Source organism: Myxocyprinus asiaticus, chromosome 3 (genome assembly GCF_019703515.2).
Source record: "Myxocyprinus asiaticus isolate MX2 ecotype Aquarium Trade chromosome 3, UBuf_Myxa_2, whole genome shotgun sequence".
Lineage (NCBI taxonomy): Eukaryota > Metazoa > Chordata > Actinopteri > Cypriniformes > Catostomidae > Myxocyprinus > Myxocyprinus asiaticus.
The window spans coordinates 60,828,156-60,853,416 of record NC_059346.1 but is presented as its reverse complement, the minus strand read 5'-3'; the positions used below and the strand labels follow the sequence as shown (position 1 = coordinate 60,853,416).

General features: G+C 39.3%; 1 protein-coding gene across 1 annotated transcript; it reads right to left on the bottom strand.

The window, feature by feature from the left end:
• Positions 1-564: 564 nt before the first annotated feature.
• On the bottom strand, positions 565-23,958 carry LOC127426094 (zinc finger CCHC domain-containing protein 8-like). Its single transcript, XM_051672614.1, has 14 exons — positions 23,761-23,958; positions 21,274-21,316; positions 21,103-21,177; positions 20,904-21,009; positions 20,721-20,798; positions 20,513-20,616; positions 20,323-20,388; positions 18,511-18,571; positions 17,808-17,935; positions 8,903-9,045; positions 8,667-8,788; positions 8,423-8,509; positions 8,205-8,319; positions 565-1,863 (listed from the first exon to the last, which is right to left on the bottom strand). Exons 1-14 carry the CDS (start codon positions 23,936-23,938, stop codon positions 1,007-1,009), a joined length of 2,163 nt encoding a protein of 720 aa, XP_051528574.1. The 5' UTR covers positions 23,939-23,958; the 3' UTR covers positions 565-1,006.
• Positions 23,959-25,261: the final 1,303 nt, after the last annotated feature.

Sequence of the window (25,261 nt, the reverse complement as noted above, 5' to 3'; positions counted from 1 at the left end):
TTTCAATGCAAGTGAATGAAAGCTTCAAAAATCACAAAGGCAGCATAAAAGTAATCCATAGAGTGGTTTAGCATACAGTATGTCTTTGGAAGCGATGCAGTCTCTTTGGGTGAGATTTCAGAAAGTGAAAGTGGAGATTTATAGTAAAAAAGGACAGAAATATCAATCTGTTTCTCACCCAAATCTATTATATCGCTTCAGAAAATATAGATTTAACAAAGAGTCATATGGATTACTTTTATGCTGCCTTTGTGATTTTGATGTGCATTGTATGGACCTACAGAGCTGAGATATTCTTCTAAAAATCTTTATGTTCAGCATAAGAAAGTCATACACATCTGGGAAGGTATGAGGGTGAGAAAATGATCAGAGAATTTTCATTTTTGCGTGAACTATTCCTGGCAGCGTTCTATGGTGAATGATTGTGAAAGTTGTAGGAATAAAATTCATCTGGCCATGGTTGTGTGGTAATAGGGAGCAAAGAATTGAATAAAATGTGTAGAAAACAAACAACTACATTATACTGAAATATTAAATGTGAAATGATTTGCTTCTACTACCATGTTCTAGTTAAAAAGTTTAATTCAGGGAAGTGGGCACCAATATAAACTATCAGAATATTTAAGAAATTATTTAAGATCAAAATATTCAGAATAAATTACACAAATGAATTGTGGTAGGCATAAAACAGAGCATGCTATGAGATGTTGCAAAAAGGACACTAATAACTCAGGAAGAATAAAAAAATAATCTACAGCATAGTAAATCTGAAGTAAAAAAGCCAATTAATGTCTACATATAGACTGAATGTGCCAATCTTTGTTTTAGACCTTTCTGTCATTTTAAAAATGATGCAAATTACACCACTGATAACATGTAAAAAAATAAAAAAAATAAAAAGATAGATACAGATCACCAAAGTTATACAACATATAAATTGACTGGGTAACGGAAAGAAAAAAAGCATTTGTGGCCCACAAGATGGCAGTAAAACAGATGTCTTCAATTATTTTTTGTTTTTGGCCTGATTTCTTGGGGAGCATTTGAGCAGATCTCGAATTCTGAGGTAAACCCCTGTTGCTTCAGCGACATCTGTAAACTCAGGTGTGTCCTCAAAAGGAATTATTCCTGCAGCAAATTTGCTACGGTGCGGGACGAAAGTTACTTTATTTATCTCAAGTTCCTCTGTGTCCTCAACCACTGCGTTTGACTCTTGCGTGCTTATTTGGGGAGTGACTTCAGTGCCATTCGATCCATCTTGATCGTCGTTTTCATCATAAATTTCATCCAGGACAATAATGTCACTCATCTCTGTTTGCATATCGATCGATTTGACCTCTCCAACAGTAGTTGTTTTATCAATTCTCTTCGTCTCATCCTCACAAACATTGGCGACTGCCTCTTCAATGGGTGAAGCAGGTGTGCTCATGATTTCAAATGTATGACTCAGGTTCTCCAACTTAACCTGTTGTTCTTCCTCTTCTGCATCAGGCCTGACAGGAGTGCAAATACTGGGGGAACTTGGGACAGGGGTCCCGGAAGCTCCAGCCTCAGAATCACTGTTGGTTGAAGTATCTGCCTTCTCGAGGGCTAACCAAAGAAGCCTTTGCTGCTCCTCAAGTTCTTCCAAGGATAGCCCATCTTCTGATTCCTTCCCCCCTGCCATACCTCTCACTCGACTGGATGGAGAATAATTTGTGGGCAGAGTTACAGGTGGAGTGCCTTTAGGGAGTGAAGGTGGGGTAGGTGTGGTTGGAGGCATTCCCAGTGGTAGGGGTGGAGGTATGTGTACGGGTGAAGAACCAGGAGGGAGTGGTGGTTGGAACTGGAATCCAACAGGTCTAATTTGAGGCGTGTCATGATCTGTGGATAGGCAAAAACTCAAGAAATGTCACAGTGGAAAAAAATCACTTCCTTAAACAGTATATTTGTCTTGTTTTTCAATAAGATTATCTAAACACCCTCAAAACAAGATATCATTAAAGGAATATTCCAGGTCCAATACAAGTTAAGCTCAATCGACAGCATTTGTGGCATTATGTTGATTACCACTTGTCACTCCTTTTCTTTAAAAAAATAAAAAGTCTGGATTTCAGCGAGGCACTTAAAATAGAAGTCTCTGTATACATACAGAAAGTCAGGCATACGAGGTATCATTTGAAAGCTTCGAATCTGAACAATCACTTCTGCATATATGTTACTTAAAATAACAAAATAAGGCTTCAAAACATTCGCGTCGAAAATTAGCACCCCCCCAGAGGTAGAGTAGAAATATTTATATAATAATAATAAAGTCCTTTAAATAGCACATAAATGGACAAGTCACATATCAAATGAAAGCTCTAACTCTCAGGAATGTGACTGTACAGTTAATTTTGTTGCCCTACTACCACGGTTCAAAAGATTTTCAAAAGAATCACAAAGTGAAATTTTATTTCTGTAAGTCATCAAATATAAACGTTTCGTTTATGCTCCGATAACTTCTTCTGTAAGCCCCAAATACTAAAATGTGTTAGACCGCCACCTACATTTCAGATCTGTATATTGTGATGGAATGTGATAGAGAAAAAAAATATTTTTTCTAGTGCTTTCTGCCACATAGTGGAATAAAATTAAGACTTTTCAAAGTGAGGTTGAGTGAACAGAACCAGAATTACATGTTTACAAAGTTAACAAGTTTTTTTTTTTTTTTTAACAAATCTGTTCATCATAAGATTATAAAACAAATAAAATATTATTTATGAATAATTTGAGACTGTTATTTGGGCGGTTCTCTAAATAATTAGACCAATTTTTTGCAATTAGTCCACAGTATGTGTGAATGGTGAGCTTTTAAATTTGAGTGTGAAAAATTGCACCAGAATTTAAGCAGAGAAAATATTACTTGGGGTAAGGGGTTTAGAACAAACCCCGATACTCAGTTCAAGCAATAATATACTAGTGATGCTTGCCTTAACAAACAACACTAATGAAGCATTTAATTACTTTGTTAGGTATGACTTTCTTCCACGGAACACAAACGAAGATATTTTAATGAAGATAAGACGTCTGTTTGTCCATACCATGCAAGTGAATGGTGACCAAATTTTCAAGCACCAAAAAGGACAAAGGCAGCATGACTGAAGACTCCAGTGGTTTAAGTATGTCTTCTGAAGCGACCCAATCAGTTTTGGGTGAGAACAGATCGAAATGTAACACTATTTGCACTGTACATTTTGCCATTTAGTCTCTAGGCATGATCATGATTTTTAGCTTGATTACAGTTCCTAGTACTTGACGCATGCACACAGCGCTAGATGACACTAGGAAGTGTAACTGAGCTTAAAATCATTATCGCCAAGGAGACTGCTAATGTCAAGATTTATAGTGAAAAAGGAGTTATATTTTGGTCTGTTCAAACTCAAAACCGATTGAATCGCTTCAGAAGACATGGATTAAACAACTGGAGTCTTGTGGATTATTTTATGCTGCCTTTATGTCCTTTTTGGATCTTGAAAATTTGGTCACCATTGAATATTGTACAGACAAACAGACATCATCTCTCTATTAATATATCTTAGTTTGCGTTCCACGGAAGTCATATGAATTTGAGATGATATACAGTGCATCCGGAAAGTATTCACAGCGCTTCACTTTTTCCACATTTTGTTATGTTACAGCCTTATTCCAAAATGGATTAAATTATTTTCCTCAAAATTCTACAAACAATACCCCATAATGACAATGTGAAAGAAGTTTGTTTGAAATCTTTGCAAATTTATAAATAAATAAAAATTCACAAATTCACAGTATTCACAGCCTTTGCTCAATACTTTGTTGAAGCACCTTTGGCACCAAATCAAGTCTTTTTGAGTATGATGCTACAAGCATGGCACACATATTTTTGTGCAGTTTCTCCCATTCTTCTTTGCAGGACCACTCAAGCTCCATCAGGTTGGATGGGGAGCGTCGGTGCACAGCCATTTTCAGATCTCTCCAGAGATGTTCAATCGGGTTCAAGTCTGGGCTCTGGCTGGGCCACTGAAGGACATTCACAGAGTTGTCCCGGAGCCACTCCTTTGTTATCTTGGCTGTGTGCTTAGGGTCGTTGTCCTGTTCGAAGATGAACCTTCGCCCCAGTCTGAGGTCCAGAGCGCTCTGGAGCAGGTTTTCATCAAGGATGTCTTTGTACATTGCTGCATTCATCTTTCCCTCGATCCTGACTAGTCTCCCAGTTCCTGCCGCTGAAAAACATCCCCACAGCATGATGCTGCCACCACCATGCTTCACTGTAGGGATGGTATTGGCCAGGTGATGAGTGGTGCCTGGTTTCCTCCAGACATGATGCTTGCCATTCAGGCCAAAGAGTTCATTCTTTGTTTCTCATGGTCTGAGAGTCCTTCAGGTGCCTTTTGGCAAACTCCAGGCGGGCTGTCATGTGTCTTTTACTGAGGAGTGGCTTCTGTCTGGCCACTCTACCATACAGGCCTGATTGGTGGAGTGCTGCAGAGATGGTTGTTCTTCTGGAAGGTTCTCCTCTCTCCACAGAGAAATGCTGGAGCTCTGTCAGAGTGACCATCGGGTTCTTGGTCACCTCCCTGACTATGGCCCTTCTCCCCCGATCGCTCAGTTTGGCCAGGCGGCCAGCTCTAGGAAGAGTCCTGGTGGTTCCAAACTTCTTCCATTTACGGATGATGGAGGCCACTGTGCTCATTGGGACCTTCAATGCTGCAGAAATTTTTCTGTACCCTTCCCCAGATCTGTGCCTCAATACAATCCTGTCTTGGAGGTCTACAGACAATTCCTTGGACTTCATGGCTTGGTTTGTGCTCTGACATGCACTGTTAACTGCGGGACCTTATATAGACAGGTGTGTGCCTTTCCAAATCATGTCCAATCAACTGAATTTACCACAGGTGGACTGCAATCAAGTTGTAGAAACATCTCAAGGATGATCAGTGGAAACAGGATGCACCTGAGCTCAATTTTGAGTGTCATGGCAAATTTTTAATTTTTAACAAATTTGCAAAGATTTCAAACAAACTTCTTTCACATTGTCATTATGGGGTATTGTTTGTAGAATTTTGAGGAAAATAATGAATTGAATCCATTTTGGAATAAGGCTGTAACATAACTCATGGCCATTAACATTAATACTGTACATGATACATTAATACATCATGATGTCGCCGCGGATGGCCGCCTCGGTGTGGAGCGCTTCTATGGTTTTGTTATTTTTGTCCTGTGTTTAGTAATCTTTTTTCAGTCAGTTTTACCAGAGACGAACTGCTGAACATTCGACAGCATACACCAGTCAATACTTTCCCGGATTTTGAATATTCAGACGTTTTGATTGACATTCTAGTCGGAGGTGCGGCTGTGTTGTTTAAACGTGCTAGAAGACGCAGGCGAGGGAGACGAGCAGGCGCGCTGGTCAGGCTCCGTCAGCAGGGCTTTCGAACAACGCTGCCGAGTATTCATCTAGCAAATCTCCGCTATCTCCCTAACAAAACGGACGAACTACATCTCCTCACCCGCACAAACAAGGACTTTTCAAACTCTGCTGCCTTGTGCTTCACAGAAACCTGGCTGAGTGAAGCCATTCCAGACAGCGCATTACATCTACCGGGCTTTCAGCTGTTCAAGCGGATCACATCACGGAGTTAACATGGAAAATGAGAGACGGTGGAACATGCTTTTACATCAATGAACGTTGGTGTACAGATGTAACAACGTTAAAGAGGATGTGCTGTCCTAATTTGGAAGCGCTCTTTATTAACTGTAAGCCTTTCTACTCGCCGCGGGAGTTTTCCTCGTTTATTCTGGCGAGTGTGTATATCGCGCCAAACGCGTGTTTGAGCACAGCGCTGCAATAGCTGGCTGATCAAATCACAGATGCAGAACAACAATACAACAGACACAGAACAATACAACAATAATTATTATTATTCTTGGGGATTTTAACAAAGCAAAACCTCACACGTGAACTGCCCAAATACAAACAGCACATTACATGCCCAACCAGAGACAGAAATATACTAGATCACTGCTACAAAACAATAAATGATGCATATCGCTCTGTCCCTAGAGCAGCTTTGGGACTATCTGATCACTGTCTGGTTCATCTTCTTCCAACCTACAGACAGAAATTAAAATCTGCTAAGCCTGTATTAAGGACTGTAAAGAGATGGACCAATGAAGCAGAGCTGGAACTACAAGCCTGCTTTGCACTGATTGGAGTGTTTTTGAGGCTGCAGACACAATCTGGATGAGCTCACAGATACTGTTACATCATATATCAGTTTTTGTAAGGATATGTGCATTCCTACTAGGACTTATTTAACATTTAACAATGACCATGGTTTACAGCAGAGCACAGGCAGCTTCGTCAGGCCAAAGAGGATGCTTATAGAGTTGGGGATAAAGTCCTGTACAATCAAGCCAGGAACACACTGAATAAGGGAATCAGAGTGGCTAAAAGAAGATACTCTGAGAAACTGAAAAACAAGTTTTCAGCTAACGACCCTGCATCAGTTTGGAGTGGCATGAAACAACTTACGAATTACAGGACTCCTGCCCCCAACCCTGTGGTGGACCAACAATGGGCTGACGACCTGACTGTGTTCTACTGTAGATTTGAAAGGCCCAATCTCACACCCCACACCCACTCTGACCTTCACTTCACACAAACACCAACACCTCCTGCAACCCCGCTCCCCCTACTCAATCTGCACTTAAGATCTGTGAAGATGATGTGAGCCGCGTCTTTCGACAGCAAAGGATGAGGAAAGCACAGGGCCCAGATGGCGTTTCACCTGCATGTCTTAGATCCTGTGCTAACCCTATGGCCCCCATCTTCACACAGATCTTCAATAGATATATAATACTGGAGCAGTGTGAAGTCCCATGCTGCTTCAAAAGTTCCACCATCATCCCCATCCCAAAGAAACCAAAAATCACAGGACTTAATGACTACAGACCTGTCGCCCTGACGTCTGTGGTCATGAAATCATTTGAGAGACTGGTGTTGGCCCACCTGAAGAACATCACTGGACCCTTTCTAGATCCCCTTCAATTTGCTTATCAAGCAAACAGGTCTGTGGATGATGCAGTCAACATGGGATTGCATCATATCCTGCAACATCTGGACAGACCATGCAAGGATCCTTTTTGTGGACTTCAGTTCGGCTTTCAACACCATCATCCAAGCTATACTCCAGAATAAATTACACCAACTCTCTGTTCCCTTGTCTATCTGTCAGTGGATTACCAGCTTTCTGAAGGACAGGCAGCAGCTTGTGATACAGGGGAAACTCACTTCCAGCACCTGTACAATCAGCACTGGTGCCCCCCAGGGATGTGTGCTCTCCCCACTACTCTTCTCCCTCTACACCAATGACTGCATCACCAAGGACCCCTCTGTCAAGCTCCTGAAGTTTGCAGATGACACCACTGTCATCGGCCTCATTCGAGATGACGATGAGTCTGCATACAGAAGGGAGGTTAATCAGCTGGCTGTCTGGTGCAGTCAAAACAACCTTGAGCTGAACACGCTCAAAACGGTGGAGATGATTGTGGACTTTAGGAGGAACACCCCAACACTGACCCCCCTCACCATTCTAAACAGCACTGTGGCAGCAGTGGAGTCATTCAGGTTCCTGGGCACTACCATCTCACAGGACCTGAAGTGGGAAACCCACATTGACTCTATTGTGAAAAAGGCCCAGCAGAGGTTGTACTTCCTTCGCCAGCTGAGGAAATTCAACCTGCCACAGGTGCTGCTGATCCAGTTCTACTCAGCAGTCATTGAGTCTGTCCTCTGCACTTCAATAACTGTCTGGTTTGGTTCAGCTACAAAATCAGACATCAGAAGACTACAAAGGACAGTTCGGACTGCTGAGAGGATCATTGGTTGCCCCCTGCCCCCCCTTCAAGAACTATACACTTCCAGAGTGAGGAAAAAGGCTGGAAAAATCACTCTGGACCCCACTCACCCTGCCCACTATCTTTTTGAACTGTTGCCTTCTGGCCGACGCTTCAGAACATTTGCACTGTACATAACAGATTGTATTAGATTTGCACTACTATGTGTATGTGTGTATGTATGTAAAAAAAAAAAAATCATAAAGGATATTCATGCCTATTGTAAAATTGTTTTTTGTGCTTACAGAAACTGTGCTACACCCCTAAACATAGAGGTCTAACACAGAGTCCAAGCCACGTACCCGACTCTCTCTCCATATTAGAACAGTGGTGTGGGTCTGAATTGGATCTCGGTTTCTTTGTCTGCACGGGTGTCGATTCAGACTCATGATGTCTCTTATTGCAGTTAGAGCCAGGCTGTGGGTGGAGAAATTAATTCATAAGGTCATGGATTCATGGGGAAATATAAAATTAGGCAACAAAATAGACATCTTAAATACACTGCAATAGATGTTTTTACCTCTGGAAAAGTATTGCTCAAAAAAGCAGCAAAATTTTGTTTCCAGTGCTGGGGCTGCATGGGAATGGATTGAAAAGACCTGAAGTCCTGAATTAAAAAAAATAAATGACAACATTTTCCTTTTTGGGTGAACTGTCCCTTTAAATATATAAATTCTGTGTGCTTAAATACAAGTAATGTTTACTTGGAGGTTCCACATGTGTTTCTTTTTATTACTTTGTGACCAGTAAGTATGTACACTTACATCCCTTATATTGGGTGGTGCATTGACATTGAATCCAGGAAAATCCACCAGCTGGGAGACATCATAAGATATCTTTTGGCTGAGGTTTTCTTCATCTTCAGAAGGCTCACCATCATTTGTTCCTTAAAAAGAAAATGGCAGTCAAAATAGTTTAATTTAAAAAGAACTATAATTTACTTTTGCTTTTTCAAGATCAAAATCTTTCAGTCCTATTCATACTACAGTAGAAAACTCACTCTTTCCATCATAGAGCATTAAACCAGAGTTTTCCATCTCTGCTTCTTTTAACCAGCCAGGTGGGTAACCCAGCTCTCTCATGCGATAGATGAACAGTGGAAGGGTGTTTGCTGTGACCCCAAGGGCATCAAGGAGCTCTTGACTAGAAAGACAATATCAATCGCATATCATTTTTAAGTAACGGTTCACCCAAAAACGAACCTTCTGTAATCATTTACTTGCCCTCACGTCGTTCCAAACCTGACTTTTTCTACTGTGGAACATAAGAGGAATGGTAACACTTTACAATAAGGTTCCATTCCTTAACATTAGTTAATGCATAAGGTATCTAGAACTAACAAAGTAAAAAAAATAATAATAATAATAATAATATTATATATATATATTATTATTATTTTTTTTAACAGCATTTAATAATCTTTGTGAATGCTAGTTAATAAAAATACAATTGTTCATTGGTAGTTCATAGTGAATTAACTACTGTTAACATATACAACCTTTGATTTTAAAATGTTGAAATGACCATTAACCAAGATTAATAGATGCTGTAAAAGTATTGTAGTTTGTTAGTTAATGTTAACTAAATGGAGCCTTATTGTAAAATGTTACCGCAGGAATTTTAAAAGGATGTCCCTTTTGCTGATTTCAATGCAATGGCAGTAGACTCTTTGAAGGCATACAATAGGTTTTGGTGAGAAACAACCCAACCACAGTGAAAATGTTGACTTCCGCCATTTCTCTTCTTTGGATATTCATGAACACATGAGAAGTTAATTGACAATTGTTTGCACTTAAACCTCGTGAAATCAAAACAATGCAAGTTCTAGCATGAACACATGAATGAGCTTCTCTCATGCACTTATAAATGTGCAAAGAAGAGGCATGCCGGAAGTCAAGATTTTCATTGTGAAATAACTTTGGGTTGTTTCTGACCAAAATCTATCATATATCTTCATAAGACAAGTAATATGATGCACACGTCGAATGTAAAGGTAGACTGATATATCGGTTTTACCAATAAACTGGTGCCGATAAGTGATTTTTGGAACTATCGGTTATCAGCAAAAATCAATGCCGATAATTGCCAATAGTTTCTTTTATTTCTCGATAATTATGTTTTTTAAATAAAAGCCAGGGCATGCAAAGAAAAATACATTGGGTCTCCAACTTCACAGAGCATTATGATGGAGCCAAGTCTCCATTTCAAAATAAGAGTCTCCACTGTGTTTCCGGCTTGTTTAAAAGTCCCATGTTATGCACCAAATCTTTTTTCCTGATTACAGGATTGCTGCAGAGTTTTTAAAAATCAAGCAGATTTGATTAATGGTGTGGAACTTTAACTTCAAAGGCACTTTGACTTCAAAATACACCGGGGACCTTTATTTTGAAATGCTTGCGCTTCATTGCTAACCCTGCTCATTCAAACAAATAAGGGATATAAAATGTGCACTCCTACAATAATCTACAACTTATTACAATATAAACAATTAAAAGTAAACATTGTCATATTTCATCAACACTACATCATCATCAACAGCTGATTTTTAGTGATAGTTTGTCATAAATTTCCGATATGGCTCAACGATTGTGAACTGCTCTACAACAGATGAAATCACTCAAAAGCCTCCGTGTGCTTGGAGAAAATAAACAGTGCCGCATTTTCACTTTGAAGGACACAGCGCATGCATTTATTTAATCAGATCATAATCTTTTGAAGTTTGATCACATTAGGTCATATCACGATTCCTTTCTACCCCCAAATTCAAGACCACTTTAAATAAAATTAAGATTTTGTTGTATCATTTAAGATATTTAAGACTTTTTATGACCTTAAATTTTGGAAAACTGAATTTAAGACATTAAGACTTTAAGGATCCGCTGGAACTCAGGATTATTATTGGGAATTTGGTTGAAAAATAAACTTCATCTGGGATTTGATTCATTTTGGACTCTTTTGTGTTCTATGGAAAAAAATAAAGCAAATAATGACAGTTAAAATTTTGGGGTGAACTATTCCCATTTCTTGATGTGGAAGATTTGGAAAAACAACCCTCTACAATGTGAGTAAATACCTTGCATATGCGACCAAATTTAGCACTAGGCGACAAAAAAAAACAAAAAAAAAAGGTCACTGACTAGCAGGATTGGGGAGTAACGTAAAACATGTAACAGGATTACGTATTTTAAATACAAAATACAAGTTACTGTATTCCACTACAGTTACAATTTAAATCACTGGTAATTAGAATAGTTATTCAAAAAGTATTTTGATTACTGAAGAGATTACTTTACATTTTATTGTCATTTGTTTTATTTAATATTTAGTCCTTTTGGATGGAAAACATTTATACATTTAAATGATGCGATCCAAAGTGCATTTGAACAGCGGTGAAACGCTTTCTTTTTGTAATTAAATTTGTTTTTATTAAATCATACAACTAGCAATAAAATATATATATATATATATATATATATATATATATATATATATATACATACACAAACAAATACATATACACACATACACACACACACACACACATAATAATCATACTAACTATAAAACACTACTCTTTCCACACCCCACCCGAGAGCCCTCCAAAAACTCCAAATACCTAAATTTCCGAATAAACTTATCCAAGCCACCCCATCTTCCCAATGACACCTCCTCATAAGCTGCCACCCTCCCCACCTCCGTGCACCACTCCAGATATGGGGGCGCACCAGCTGACCTTCAACCCCTCAAAATAACCTGCCTGGCAATCATCACACATGTCAGAACCCAGTTCTCTATATGGCCATCCCCCACATCGATGACTGCCCCATCGCCCAGAACACAAATCTGGGGCAAAATAAAATCTGAGTGCCCACCACGTCGCACACAAAATTCTGAACCTTCGACCAGAATTTCTGGATCTCGACACACCACCAAAAAACATAGGCCATGTCTCCATCCTCCGATTGGCATCTCCAGCAGGTGGGTGTGTCTTTAAGACCAAGCCTATACAGTCTAGAGGGGCTCCAATAAAATCTATGCAAAATTTTGAATTGTATAAGACGCACCCTTGCATCACTAGATGCACACTTAACATTTTTAAGAATCTTAGCCCACACCAATGCCAAGTTGAAATCTTTCTCCCATACTCTCGAGAGAAGTTAAGGCTCCGTCCCCCATACTCTGAATTAACGGAGTAGTACACTGATGCCTCATGACCTTTTCCAAAAGCCGCAATCACCTCTCCCAAAGCATCTGCCTCCTTAGGGGGATGTGCGCTACTCCCAAAAATAGTACAAAGCAGGTGGCACAGTTGTAAATACCTTAAAACTGAGGTCTGGGGATCCCAAAATGTTGGACCAAGTTTTCAAACGATCTCAACACACCACTTTCATATAGGTCACCGAGTGTAGCAACCCCCCCTCACAATCCGCTCTGGCCAGCATAAAGGAGACTTGCCAATACACAGTCTTGGGTTCTGCCATATGCTCGAGGCAACATTTAAATAAGTGTCCAATTTAAACAATCTGGACACTTTAGTCCATACCGAGGGTAAATACGAAATAACGGGGTGTAACTTAACTTTTCCGATTAGTTTGATAGAGATGCTTTGTAATGGCGAAATAGGGGCAAGAACTGCCTGTTCAATAACAAACCAGGGAGGGGCTCTCTCAGGTGGAAGTGACCAATGAGCCAAATGTCTGAGACTGAACGCATAGTAATAAAACAAAATCTTGGGTAGGCCTAGCCCTCCTTTGTCTATCGGCCTATGTAACTTATTAAAATGCAATCTGGGATGTTTACCATTCCAAATGAAGGACTTCGCTATGCTATCAAATTCCTTGAAATAAGAGAGGGGGACATCTACAGGGAGAGATTGTAGCAGGTAGTTAAATTTTGGAATACAATTCATTTTAATAACATTAACCTTCCCAATCATCGATAAATGTAATGAAGCCCACCCGCTCACATCACTCAAAAACCTTTTTATTAAAGGGTCAAAATTAACACTAACTAAATCAGACAAATTTTCTGGGAATAAAATCCCCAAATACTTAATGCCCTGTTTGGGCCACTGGAAGGCGCCCGGCTGAAAAGCCGTTACTGGGCAGTACACTGTCAGAGCCAAAGCTTCGGATTTAGCCCAATTGACTTTGTATCCTGAGAACTTGGAAAAGGAATTAATAATTCTGTGGAGGCAAGGCATAGATCTAGTAGGTTCAGTGACAAATAATAAAATATCATCTGCGAAAAGCAGAAGCTTATGCGTCACACCTCCCGCCACCTCCCCTGGAAAATCATCCTCCTTTCTTATCGCAGCTGCTAATGGTTCCAGGGCAAGACAGAACAATAATGGGGAAAGAGGGCAGCCCTGCCGAGTGCCCCTATTCAGAGTAAAATAATCTGAAATTAATCCATTTGTTTGTACCGCTGCTACAGGGTGTTTATAAAGTAACTTAATCCAACCAATAAATGTACTCCCAAACCCATACATTTCCAAAATCTTAAAAAGATAATCCCATTCTACCATATCAAACGCCTTTTCAGCGTCAAGAGAGATGGCAGCAATCGGAGATTGATCATTCGCTACTGACCACATGATATTGATGAGACGCCTGATGTTATCAGAAGAGCTACGGCCCCGAATAAATCCCACCTGATCTATATGTATAAGTGATGTCATAACTTTACTTAATCGATTAGCCAAAATTTTGGACAATATTTTTACATCTAGTTGGATCAGGGAGATTGGATGGTAACTTTTACACTCGCTTGGATCTTTATCCTTTTTAAGAATCAGACTGATCCGGGCTTGTGTCATGGTTGGAGGAAGCTTTTCTTTCTTTAATGATTCAGTATAAACTTCTAACAAAAGTGGAGCCAGTTCTGTAGCATAGGATCTAAAAAATTCTGCGGCAAAACCATCTGGCCCCAGAGCTTTGCCAGTAGGTATGGACTTAATTACCTCGTCAAGCTCCTCCAAGGTTATCTCAGAATCAAGTTGCTCAGTTGTCAGTTTAGGAAGATCTAATGGTTCCACAAAGTTTCTAATATCTTCATCAGTAGACGAAGACATGGAACTATAAAGATCAAGATAGAATTCTTTAAACGCATTATTAATATCAATGGCTGAAGTAAAAATTTCACCACCAGCAGATTTCACTGAGGGAATGGTAGAAAAATACTCTCTCTGCTTTATATATCTAGCCAAAAGCTTCCCTGCTTTGTCACCCGACTCAAAGTATGACTGTCTTGCCCTGAATAACTAAAACTTCACTTTCTGCGACAAAATAGTATTATATCTATATTTCAATCAGGTCAATTCTCTGAGGCCATCAGCTGACATACAGCGCTTCAGCTCTGCCTCTGCACTTTTAATATTTCCTTCCAACTCCACAAGTTCTTGTGCTTTGGATTTTTTGATGAATGAGGCATACTGTATGATCCGACCCCTAAGAACCGCCTTAAGTGCCTCCCAAGCCACACCCACAGAGGATACTGAGGACCAGTTGGTCTCCATATAAACATTGATTTCAGTCTTTAACATTTGTTGGAAATCAGGATTTTGCAAAAGGGATACATTAAGGCGCCAACTATATGATTTCTTTTTCACTATATGTGGCATCACCTCTAAACTCACCAGGGCGTGATCTGAGACTAAAATGTTTCCAACTGAGCAATCAACAACAGATGAAATGAGGGATTTGGATATTAAAAAAAATAAATAAATAAATCTATTCTAGAATAAATCTTATGGACTGATGAAAAACATTTATAGTCCCTACCAGATGGGTTCAAAAGTCTCCAAATATCTGTAAGACCAAGATTTTTACACATCCTGTGAAGCGTCAATGTTGCTCTAGGGGGCTTGCACACTTTTGCTTCACTATGATCAAGGACCGAGTCCATCAAAAGATTAAAGTCTCCTCCCAATATTAGATCATGAGGGGTGCCAGCGGTTTGCAACATCCCTTCAAGATCTATAAAAAAAGCCCTGATCATCAGCGTTAGGTGCGTAAATATTAGCCAAAATCAACCTTTGCCCTTGAATTTCAGTTAAAACAATAATTACTCTTCCTAATTTATCTTTAATCTGTTTGAGACATTTGAATTGTAGATGTTTATTTACCAATATAATGACTCCCTTGCACTTACTTGAGCCAGCACTAAAGAAAAGTGCTTTAATGCTTTTCTCCTCCTGCAGGGAGAGATGTGTTTCTTGAAGAAACACAAGATCATATTTCTTACGTTTAAGAAAAGTAATAACCTTCCTTTTTATGGGGTGCCCCAACCCATTCACATTCCATGTGGAGATAGTACACTTACATTAACATTTGACATTTTGATACAGTAGAAAAAATAAATTGTGTCAAACAAAATTATACAGACCACATTCCCCATTAGTGAAACAATCAAACCCCAAACTTCCACCCAAACAAAACAAAAACAGAAAAAAAAGAATAACGTGTGCATTAACCCCGCACACGAAAGCGCCAACCGGCACCAACCACTCTAAACTCAAAAGGTCCATGAACACCCACGAGCCCCCACGACAAATTTGCCATCGGATTGCTCAATTTTGCCTCACAAATTTGTGAGGCAAAATTACATAACAGAAAATACTTTGTGAAATAAACCCAGCCAGTAGGAAGAATGAACACAAAGAACGTGTAGATTCTTTCACAGAACTGTCTCAAAGGTGTGATCTTCCACAAAACAAATTCCAGCTGATATAAAACCATTCAGATTCCTCAGACAGACAAACGAATGTTCAGTGAGCCGGCTGTTATGAGTTCAGCGGATGACGTAATCATTCCAATGTCCCGTAAAAATACTCAAAACAAACTACAGCCAGCAGGAGGAATAAGCACGAAGAACGAACAGATTAATCCACAGCTGTTCCAAAGGAGTGTTATTCAATAGAATAAGCTCTAGCCGCTAGACGGAACCAATACAAAAAGAAACAAAACCGGCATCCCGGTTCCCCGGGTGGTCGAGTCAATTCACTCGGAGGCCGCATAAAAGTATATACCATGACTGACATAATCTGTCAACTTTAAAAGACATCCTTTGTGTTAGCATGTAGATATTTTTCGGTCATCCGTAGTGTCCACTCTCAAACTGGCCGGGAACTTCAATGCAAAAGTTTAAGGAAAAGTGTTATTCACAAAACAAGTTCCGGCCACTAGGTGGAGCCAACGCAAAAAGAAAAAAATGACGCCCAGCTTCCTCAAGAGTAAGTACAGCGAGTCGACCCACTCACATGAGAAACATCCAATGGTTTATTCAGACATTGATTCAATAAAAAGACATTGCCTGATTGGGACATGTAAATACTTTGCAACCGACCTTCGTTTCTATTCTCAGTTTGGCCGGAAACATCAGAGCAAACGAGATCTTTCGCCGATGTAAGAGTTTCTTACATTCCTTGAACCGATCGCGTTTCTCTCGTCGAGTTCGCAAAGTCCAGGAAAAAGAAAATATTATGGTTCTTCCAAGAAAGCTTCCCTTTGCTCCTCGCCTGGCACAACACAAGATCTTCATTGGATGATCTCAGAAATCTGGCCAGAATCGGTCGGGGCCTGTCTCCCTCAGCAGATCTGTGAGCTGGGACTCTGTGAGCTCGCTCAATTTCCAGTTTATGGCCTGTTATGTCGAGCAGACTCAGGAAAAGCTCTTCTAGGAATTTCACCATATCTCTGCCCTCCTCATGCTCAGGAATTCCAACAACTCGAACGTTATTCCTGCGGCTTCTATTCTCAAGATCTTCAAGCTTTTCAAGGAGATGTTCCAAATCAAGTTTGGTCACGGGCGGATTAGCAGTTAATTCCCTCTACGAAGATTCCAGAAAATCGATTCGTTTCTCAACATCAGTCACTCTTGTAACTAAATCAGAGAATTTTATTTCCATCGCCGTAATCGATCGACGCATTACAGCGAGATCCTCCAAGTCAGCAAGAATCTTCGTCAACATCACCGACATGTTGGACAACTGACGCTGGATTCCTTCTACCGCTGCGCCATCCAAATCGAGTCCCCGGTCTGTAAGCCTGTCAGGGCTTTCATCCTGAACACATAAGTGTCTTTTAATGTCTCCAGAGCCCAAGGATTTTGACTTCTTTGCCATGTTTTGCATCAAAGAGCAAATGTGTAACTGGGTGTATCAAAATTCACCAGATTATAACATGAAAATAAAAAAATTTAGCAAAGTGCGCAGAGCTCGTTACTCACATGTCTGCCCCTTGCATGGCGTCACGTGACCTCCGGTGAAATGCTTTCTTATGATGCGTTACATTCATACGAGCAGACAGAGAAGTTTCAAGTAAGTTTGGAGCAGAAGAAATAGAAATAAACCTTGTGTAAATTGTCAGCTTTACGTGAAGCCAAAATGCTATTTCACATGCACAAGTTATCAGGCATGATCATATTTTATCAAGAAAATTCACGTTGGATCAATTTATTTTTTTCTAGTAAGACCTTTGATATCAGGGCAAAAAGCCTATTCTTGATAATTTTTGTATTGTTTTCCTGTCAAAATATCTACAAATCCTTAGAAACAACACTGCATAAGATATTTAGGTTTTTCAGAGAACGCATTTTTAACGTGTATTTTGTCTTACTGTACTGGCAGAGTTTTATAGTCAAAACAAATGAAAAAAAATCTCAGTTCTGAAGTAATCCAAAGTATTTAAAATACGTTACTGACCTTGAGTAATCTAACGGAATACGGTACAAATTAAATTTTACACATGTATTCTGTAATCTGTAGTGGAATACATTTCAAAAGTAACCCTCCCAACCCTGCTGACTAGTACAATTTTAGATTTATGTTTTTAAATAAACACTGAATCATCATCTATGCCTGGGCCTTATTGTTTTCGGGGTATTAAATTCATAAATCAGCTGACCTCACTTTTCCTGGCTTGTACTTTGCAAATCGCACCTCGACCTCTTCTGCATGGTAGCGCTGGTTGCTCTGATTGTTGTTCTGTGAAAACTCCCTCCTCTTCTCATTGATGCGAGCCATATCTTTAGGCTTAAACAATAAAATAAAAGTTTCAAAAACAAGTCTGATTTGAGTTTGATATAACGGTTATAAATTCTTACATTAGCCACATTCCCACATGAAACTTTACTGGTAAATGTACTACATCTGCTATTCACACATGCAAAAGATTTGTCTTTTATTTGCATTGTGATCTGCAAACTCTGTGATGTCAGTTATTTTGTCATAAGTAAGGGAATCTTTAAAACCAAAAGTTTACTTGCTTATAGGTTTTTATGCATACCAATTTCTTTATCTGCTCGGAGAGACACTTTTCCTTTCAGCGTCTATACAATTTGACATTGTCTCACCTTGTACATGCTCAAACTATTAATCTTAGGAATTTGTTCACACTTAGCATCAACGCAAAACTTTTTTAGCAAGAGTTCAACTTCTTATGACATAAATTGTTAGAGCTGATTTGTCTGTTTTCTAAATGGAAAAATACCACTTAATATATGGAAAAGGCTGTATGTGTGAAAGTGATTTAAAAACATTCTGGTATTAACATATTGAGTATTCAACAAGCATTAACAGAAATACTGTCTATAAGTAAGGAGAAATACCTCTGGACAGTCTCGCAGCTGATGGTCCACAGAACCACAGTTAAAACAGCATGGTCTCGGTCTGTAAAAACAACAGTTTTTATCTTAAACCAGAAAGCTAAGAAGCTAATCAGATATGTGCTCCATATCTGGCTTCACATCAATCTTTATATATTTAATGAAATCCGTATTTAAAAAATAAAAAAAAACAAAAACTGACTTGCAAAGAAAATTGCAGTACCATAAATATCAGAATACTTCTTATTGTTAATGCTGCTTTCACATGCTCGTCGCAAAAAACCTACTTCCCATGTCTGAAGTCGTAATTATGAGTACCTCACATTCCAGGGCTTTGTGGGAAGAGAGAATAGGAAACATTGAGGACAAAAATGAAATTTTTCATAAATGTATACAACAGAAACTGCAAGTTAACAAGGGACCTGTTTTTAAAATAATGACCTACCATTCACTAATGAAACTGTCCTCTCCTCGGCCATGTTGAAAGGTTAACTGTCATCACAATGTTAACTCTGGTTTTTATGATTTTATTATGGTAACTATGATTTATGTTCATGTGCAACTTTCAAGCCTGCCACTCATTTTCACGACAATTCCGATAACATGTGAAAACAGCATAAGTCAAAAACAGCTGTTCACAATTTCAGCAGCCTTGGTTCCTGGGCTACTTTTGTTCCCATTTGTTTTCTCCAAAGAGAATTCAAAAAGTTTATCCACAAAAAAGTTAAGCCATGAACCAAACAAACCAGCTATGAGATGAATCACATTACAAAATGTTATTTGAAGCAAAAAAGTATTTGAAGATTAGGATAATGCCATTACATCAAGAATGCTTAATGGGAGTGGTCGGTTGCTGCTGAACTGATTTTTGCTTCTAGTAACATTAGGCTCGTTTGAGATGAGCAAGTTCTGCGCAGAACCGATCACCGATGATCAGAGGCTGGTGCATGCCGGTTAGAAATCTGTCCGACTTGCTGTGATGTCATGATGATGTATGTAAAGAAATGTCCCGTAAGAGCGAGGCGGCCACAGCTGTAGCAAGCAGGCAGCGCAGTTGCTTTTTCCAAGCTGCGTAAACTGCAAGCACGATGGGAAATGACTTGCTGACGACAAAGCCTGATGCTCACTGGCTTAAAAAACCATGATCTTTCGTTCTCTTCTAAAATACTTGATATTTTAACTCTAATTATATGTGAATATTCCCAACAAGTCTGTATGGAATAGAAATGGATGGAAAGACACGTCTTATGGGCGGAATTAAATAACAGATAAACTGGGTGTCTTGTTCATCCAATTTATTGTCATTTAAATGCAACAGAATTTAAATTGCATCCACTTTATTAACAACAAAGCACATGAACGTGAATCAGGCGATATCTGCCTTTGATCTCGAAGATGTCTGATCCACTACGGAAGTGAGAACTGTCCGACCTGACAGCTCTCATTTCACTCCTCACCTGACTGCAGCCACCTACTCTCGTCTACTTTCAAGGCGAGGGTTTGGCATCTCAAACGAGCCTAGTGACTTCTCTGATTGGTGGATTTCTCTTCAGGTTTATTCGTAGTGTAGATCTTCAACAAGAATTCAGGAATTAAACATGGTTTTTACTAATTAAATTGAAACCACTCTGACTTGCGGCTTCTAAATCAACATTTTATCATTGCTTAATCTCGGAGCTCATCCTTGATATGTCTTAGAAGGTTTGTATGTCATTGTTAAAAATCCATTTCCCAATGTAGAAAATTAATGGGATTTTTACTTACGGAACCTGACCCTTGTGCTCTATTACTGTCCCCACTAACAGAGTTACATACCTTTTCTCCTTTATCTGCATCTCTTGGTCTTCAAAGGCAATGACCTGGCCGAAGACCTGCTGGTATCTTTGCAAAAGTGATTCAGGAGCAGTGATGTACATAGACATGTGTAAGAATACACTAAAGCATTCTCTGAATCATACAGCACAGTCGTTTAAGGTGCAATACTAGCTATTAACTTGTAGGATACTTGGGAACTTCCCATCCCTCAGTCAGTTGGGGGTTTTCATTCAACAGCGGTTGGCCAAGTTTGTCAACACAGAAGTTGGTGAAGTACAAAACACTCCCTATCATCTATAAAGCAAGAAGCATGTACAAGCTCTGGTTTCATTTGTTTAAATTTGTCTAATAGTTGTATAAGAATAATGAATGCTTAGTCCCAGGTCTGTAAAACTCACACTGAAAGCATCTTTGATATGTTTGGAGGTAGAGGAAGTCTTGATTTTGTAGCTCTCCTCTATGACAAAACTTGAATACTGAAAAAAAAAAAAAAAAACAAGAAAAAAAACCCAACAACAACATTTTTGCTTGCTGACTAAGACATTTGACAAGTGACTTGTCCAGTGACATTAAATACGCACATGTGGGTTGACATGAAGAGCAGAGCCGTCTGGATCATTGTTGCGCTCATGTAGGTGTTTCTGGACAAGATGGAAGATGAAGTCTTCAATCTCTTGTCGATATTGGCTGAAAACATAACACAAGAGTGTTATGTGCCTGACTTAACAAAACTGACATTGTGACCCATCAAAATCAAAGGGTTATGGAACAAATACCTACTTAGAAATGCTATTGTTTCCAAAAAGAACGTGGCACAGTGGCCCATCGGTTTTGGAATTTTCGATTTTTATACTCCTGGCATAAAAATAAGCAAACAATCAATCACAGTGAAACAAAATATGAATGCTCAGTTTAACTGTATATTGAAATATTGTGTAAATATTCACTCACGAAGGATGACTTAATATATTTAACTTTCTCTTCAGTTCCTCATGTGGACCATCGTCAAGGTGCATAAAACATGACTGAATGCACAAACATGTGGGTCGACTACTCAACAGACAGACAGTTAAAGTTAACACGCAATGACATAGGATTAAAGCAAAACAAATGTAAAGTCAAACAGGTACATACTAGGGATGCACAAAATAACAGTGACTACTTGTGATAGTCAGATATTTGGTCATTTTGAGATTATCTGCATTGTCTGATAAATGTACTTTCTTGGCCAATTAACAGAAGCATGAGCTCTCCCTTGAGCCCAGATGATGGATTTTTCACAATTTGTTTTTTAATATTTGTAGTGTATTTTGAGTAAATATTGTTTTAAAAAAAAAAAAAAAAAAAAAAGGAAAAAAGTACAAAGTTACATTTCAGCATATAGGTGTATCCGAGTTGAAATAATGACATTTTATTAGCCTTTACTATTACTTTTGTATAGAGTCTAGCCCAGGGGCCAATATTAGATTTTTTTTTTAAATACACTGATGAGCCAAAACATTAGGACTACCTGCCTAATATGCTGTTGGTTCACCGCAACGCCAACCCACCGAGGCATGGACTTTGCAAGACCCCTGAAGGTGTCCTGTGGTATCTGGCACCAAGACATTAGCAGCAGATCCTTCAAGTCCTGTAAGTTGTGAGGTGGAGCCACTGTGGATCGGACTTGTTGGTCCAGCATATCACACAGATGCTCAGTCGGATTGAGATCTGGGGAATTTGGAGGCCAGGGCAACACCTTGAACTCTTCATCATGTTCCTCAAACCATTCCCAAACAATGTGTGCAGTGTGGTAGGGCACATTATCCTGCTGAAAGAGGCCACTGCCATCAGGGAATACCACTGCCATGAAGGGGTGTACCTGGTCTGCAGCGATGTTTAGGTAGGTGGCACGTGCCAAATTGACATCCACATGAATGGCCTGACCCAGGGTTTCCCAGCAGTACATTGCCCAGAGCATCACACTCCCTCCACCAGCTTGTTCGTCTTCCCACAGTGCATCCCGGTGCCATCACTTCCCCAGGTAAACGGCGTACACGTACGCAGCCTTCCACGTGATGTAAAAGAATGGGACACATAGGACCAGGTGACCTCCTTCCACTGCTCCAAGGTCCAGTTCCGACGACGGCGCACCCATTGTAGGCACTTTCATGGGCACTTTGACTGGTCTGCGGTTACGCAGCCCCATATGCAACAGGGTACGATACATTGTGTGTTGTGACACATTCCTCCCGTAACCATCATTAAAATTTTCTGTGACTTGTGCCACAGTAGACCTTTTGTCGTTTTGTACCAGATAGGATAGCCTTCGTTGCCCTCACGCATCAATGAGCCTTGGGCACCAAACACCCCGTTGCCGGTTTGTGGTTTGTCCCTCCTCGGACCACTGTCAGTAGGTACTCACCACTACTAACCGGAAGCACCCTGCAAGCCTTGTCGTTTCAGAGATCCTCTGACCCACTCGTCTGGCCATAACAATTTGGCACTTGTCAAAGACACTCAGGTCTTTATTCCTGCCCATTTCTTCTGCATTCAACACATTGACTACAAGAACTGATTGTTCGCTTACCATCTAATCTACTCAGACCTTGACATGTGGCCTTGATATATGATCAACGTTATTCGCTTCACCTGTGAATGGTCATAATGTTTTGGCTCATCGGTGTATATACTTTTATCAGCATTGATCTTGTTTGGCCAGTAATAGTCAGGCTGTGTCAGCGCTTACTTGGTCTTAATTCAGTAAATTGTTTACTCTTTTTCTGCAGTGAATTAAGGTAATCTGGCATTCGACCACTGCAATTAACGGGAGTTCAACCCCAAAATTCAGACCAGGAAATTATCAACATGACAACCAAGTGTATAGCTAACATCACAAACATGACTTGGTTGTAATCGAGCAAGAAACTACCACATATTAGCTTAGGTGCTCCAGTCTCACATTTCCCTAACATTCAACACAATACACTTATCCTTCTTTATTACTTTTCATTTAGCTTTTATGTCAATGCAGACTGTAAAGTTCTATCCAGATATATAATTTTCTTAAAACAAACAAGGCAAAACGGTGTAGTTTTATAATATCAGTTATTATATGCCATTACAAAAAATAATGATCGGTACCTCCCTTAAAGATACGTAGAGGGTATGCGTAATATATTTTAGCGATTAAAACTGAAATTATCTAGTCATATTGTGATCGTAACAGATAAACACAAACATCGGAGTAGTATTAAAATTGTTGTAGCTCTACGTAGCTGAGCAAAATGTGGAGTGCAATGCAATCAACACTACGAAGTGCAGCTATATTCAACAACAACAACCAAGCAAAGTGGTGCAAAGAAATCAAAATTTCCCATTAGCTATAACAGTCAAATGTATTTAAACATTCAAAGAGAAACCACCAACACTCCCAATGAGTGATGCACTCAAGGATATTTTCTGCGTTCAGACGTTGTATTCTTTCTTCGCACTCTTCTAATGACTGTCGGACCTCCCGAAGTTGATCTGAACCCTCTTCATCATCATCTTGTGTCATACGAATGTGTTTGGCGACTGGCACTTTCTCTTCAAACTGCTCGAACAGTTCAGTGTCTCCGAAATCTACCGCAGCCATGTTTGATGACCACAACGCGCTCACGGTTCGAAGGGCGGATTGCTAAAACGCTCTTACGTCCGAGCGCTGATTGGCTACAAGACAACACACAGGAAGTAAAAAAAAGGTTTCGTGAATGGCAATTAAACAAGAAAGACCGTATGAGAAACATACGAACACAACGCATTTGAAGCTCAAGATAGCAAACGTTGATGATTTTTGATGGATAGAATTGTTGATTTGGATGCACAAAATAAAGTAGCATTTCATTCCTTAAATGTCAACGTGTTTTTGCTCTAAGCAAACGATCTGCGTATAAAAGTTTCAGTATTTTGTAACCCTTTGGTACAGTGACATCATGTAATCTAGTGGAGTTTCTCTCATTAATATGTCATATTGGGAGTGTGGTAAAAGGAGGATACGATTCCTTTATCTTGCGAACAATAACTCATTTAAAGTTGCTGAATAGTGATGGGTCGTTTGCGAACGAGTCGGCTCCTAGAGCCAGCTCGCATATCAGAAGAGCCGAATCTATATATATATATATATATATATATAATTAAGATATGAATAATCAAAAGAATTAAATGAATAGAATTAACGAATTAAAAAAAAAATTGTCAACTAATGAACCAACGATGCGTGAGGGAGGGCGGAGCCAACTTATGTTGTTCAGATTGTATTCGTTTTGAATTGTTACATTTATATGCACTTTGTTTATATACATTAAAAAAGTTATACTTTAAATGCATATGTGTAATAGCATCCTTCTTTTTTACATTTATTTCAATTTGTTGGATGCTGCAGATTTGCAATTTTTTCTTTGATATAGTGCAATATTCTTTTATGCTGTTCAGATTGTATTCGTTTTGAATGGTTAGATTTATATGCACTTTGTTTATATACATTGAAAAGTTATACTTTAAATGCAAATGCAAACCAATGCATTTTTAAATACATTGTGGTTCAGGTAGCGTATGATTTCATTTAATAATTTAATTAGAATTGTTTTAACACCAATCATAGTCAAACTATCGCAAACTGTTTGACTTGAAAAAATACAAAACATTTTTTTTTAAAGAGCCGTTTGGGAGCCAAAAGAGTCGGCTCTTTTTGGTGAGCTGAGCCGAACGAGCCGGCTCACTGTAAAGAGCCGGAATGCCCATCACTATTGCTGAAAGAAGAGAAGGGACCATCTGAAAACACACTGCACTAAAACGTCACGGCGTCTGCGCATGACTTGAATGTTCAATCGTGAAAAACACTGCAATTGGGCGTAGACTGCTTTTGGACAGACTGACTTACTACAGGTGAAATTATTACAGTATGCCTTATGATATGAGT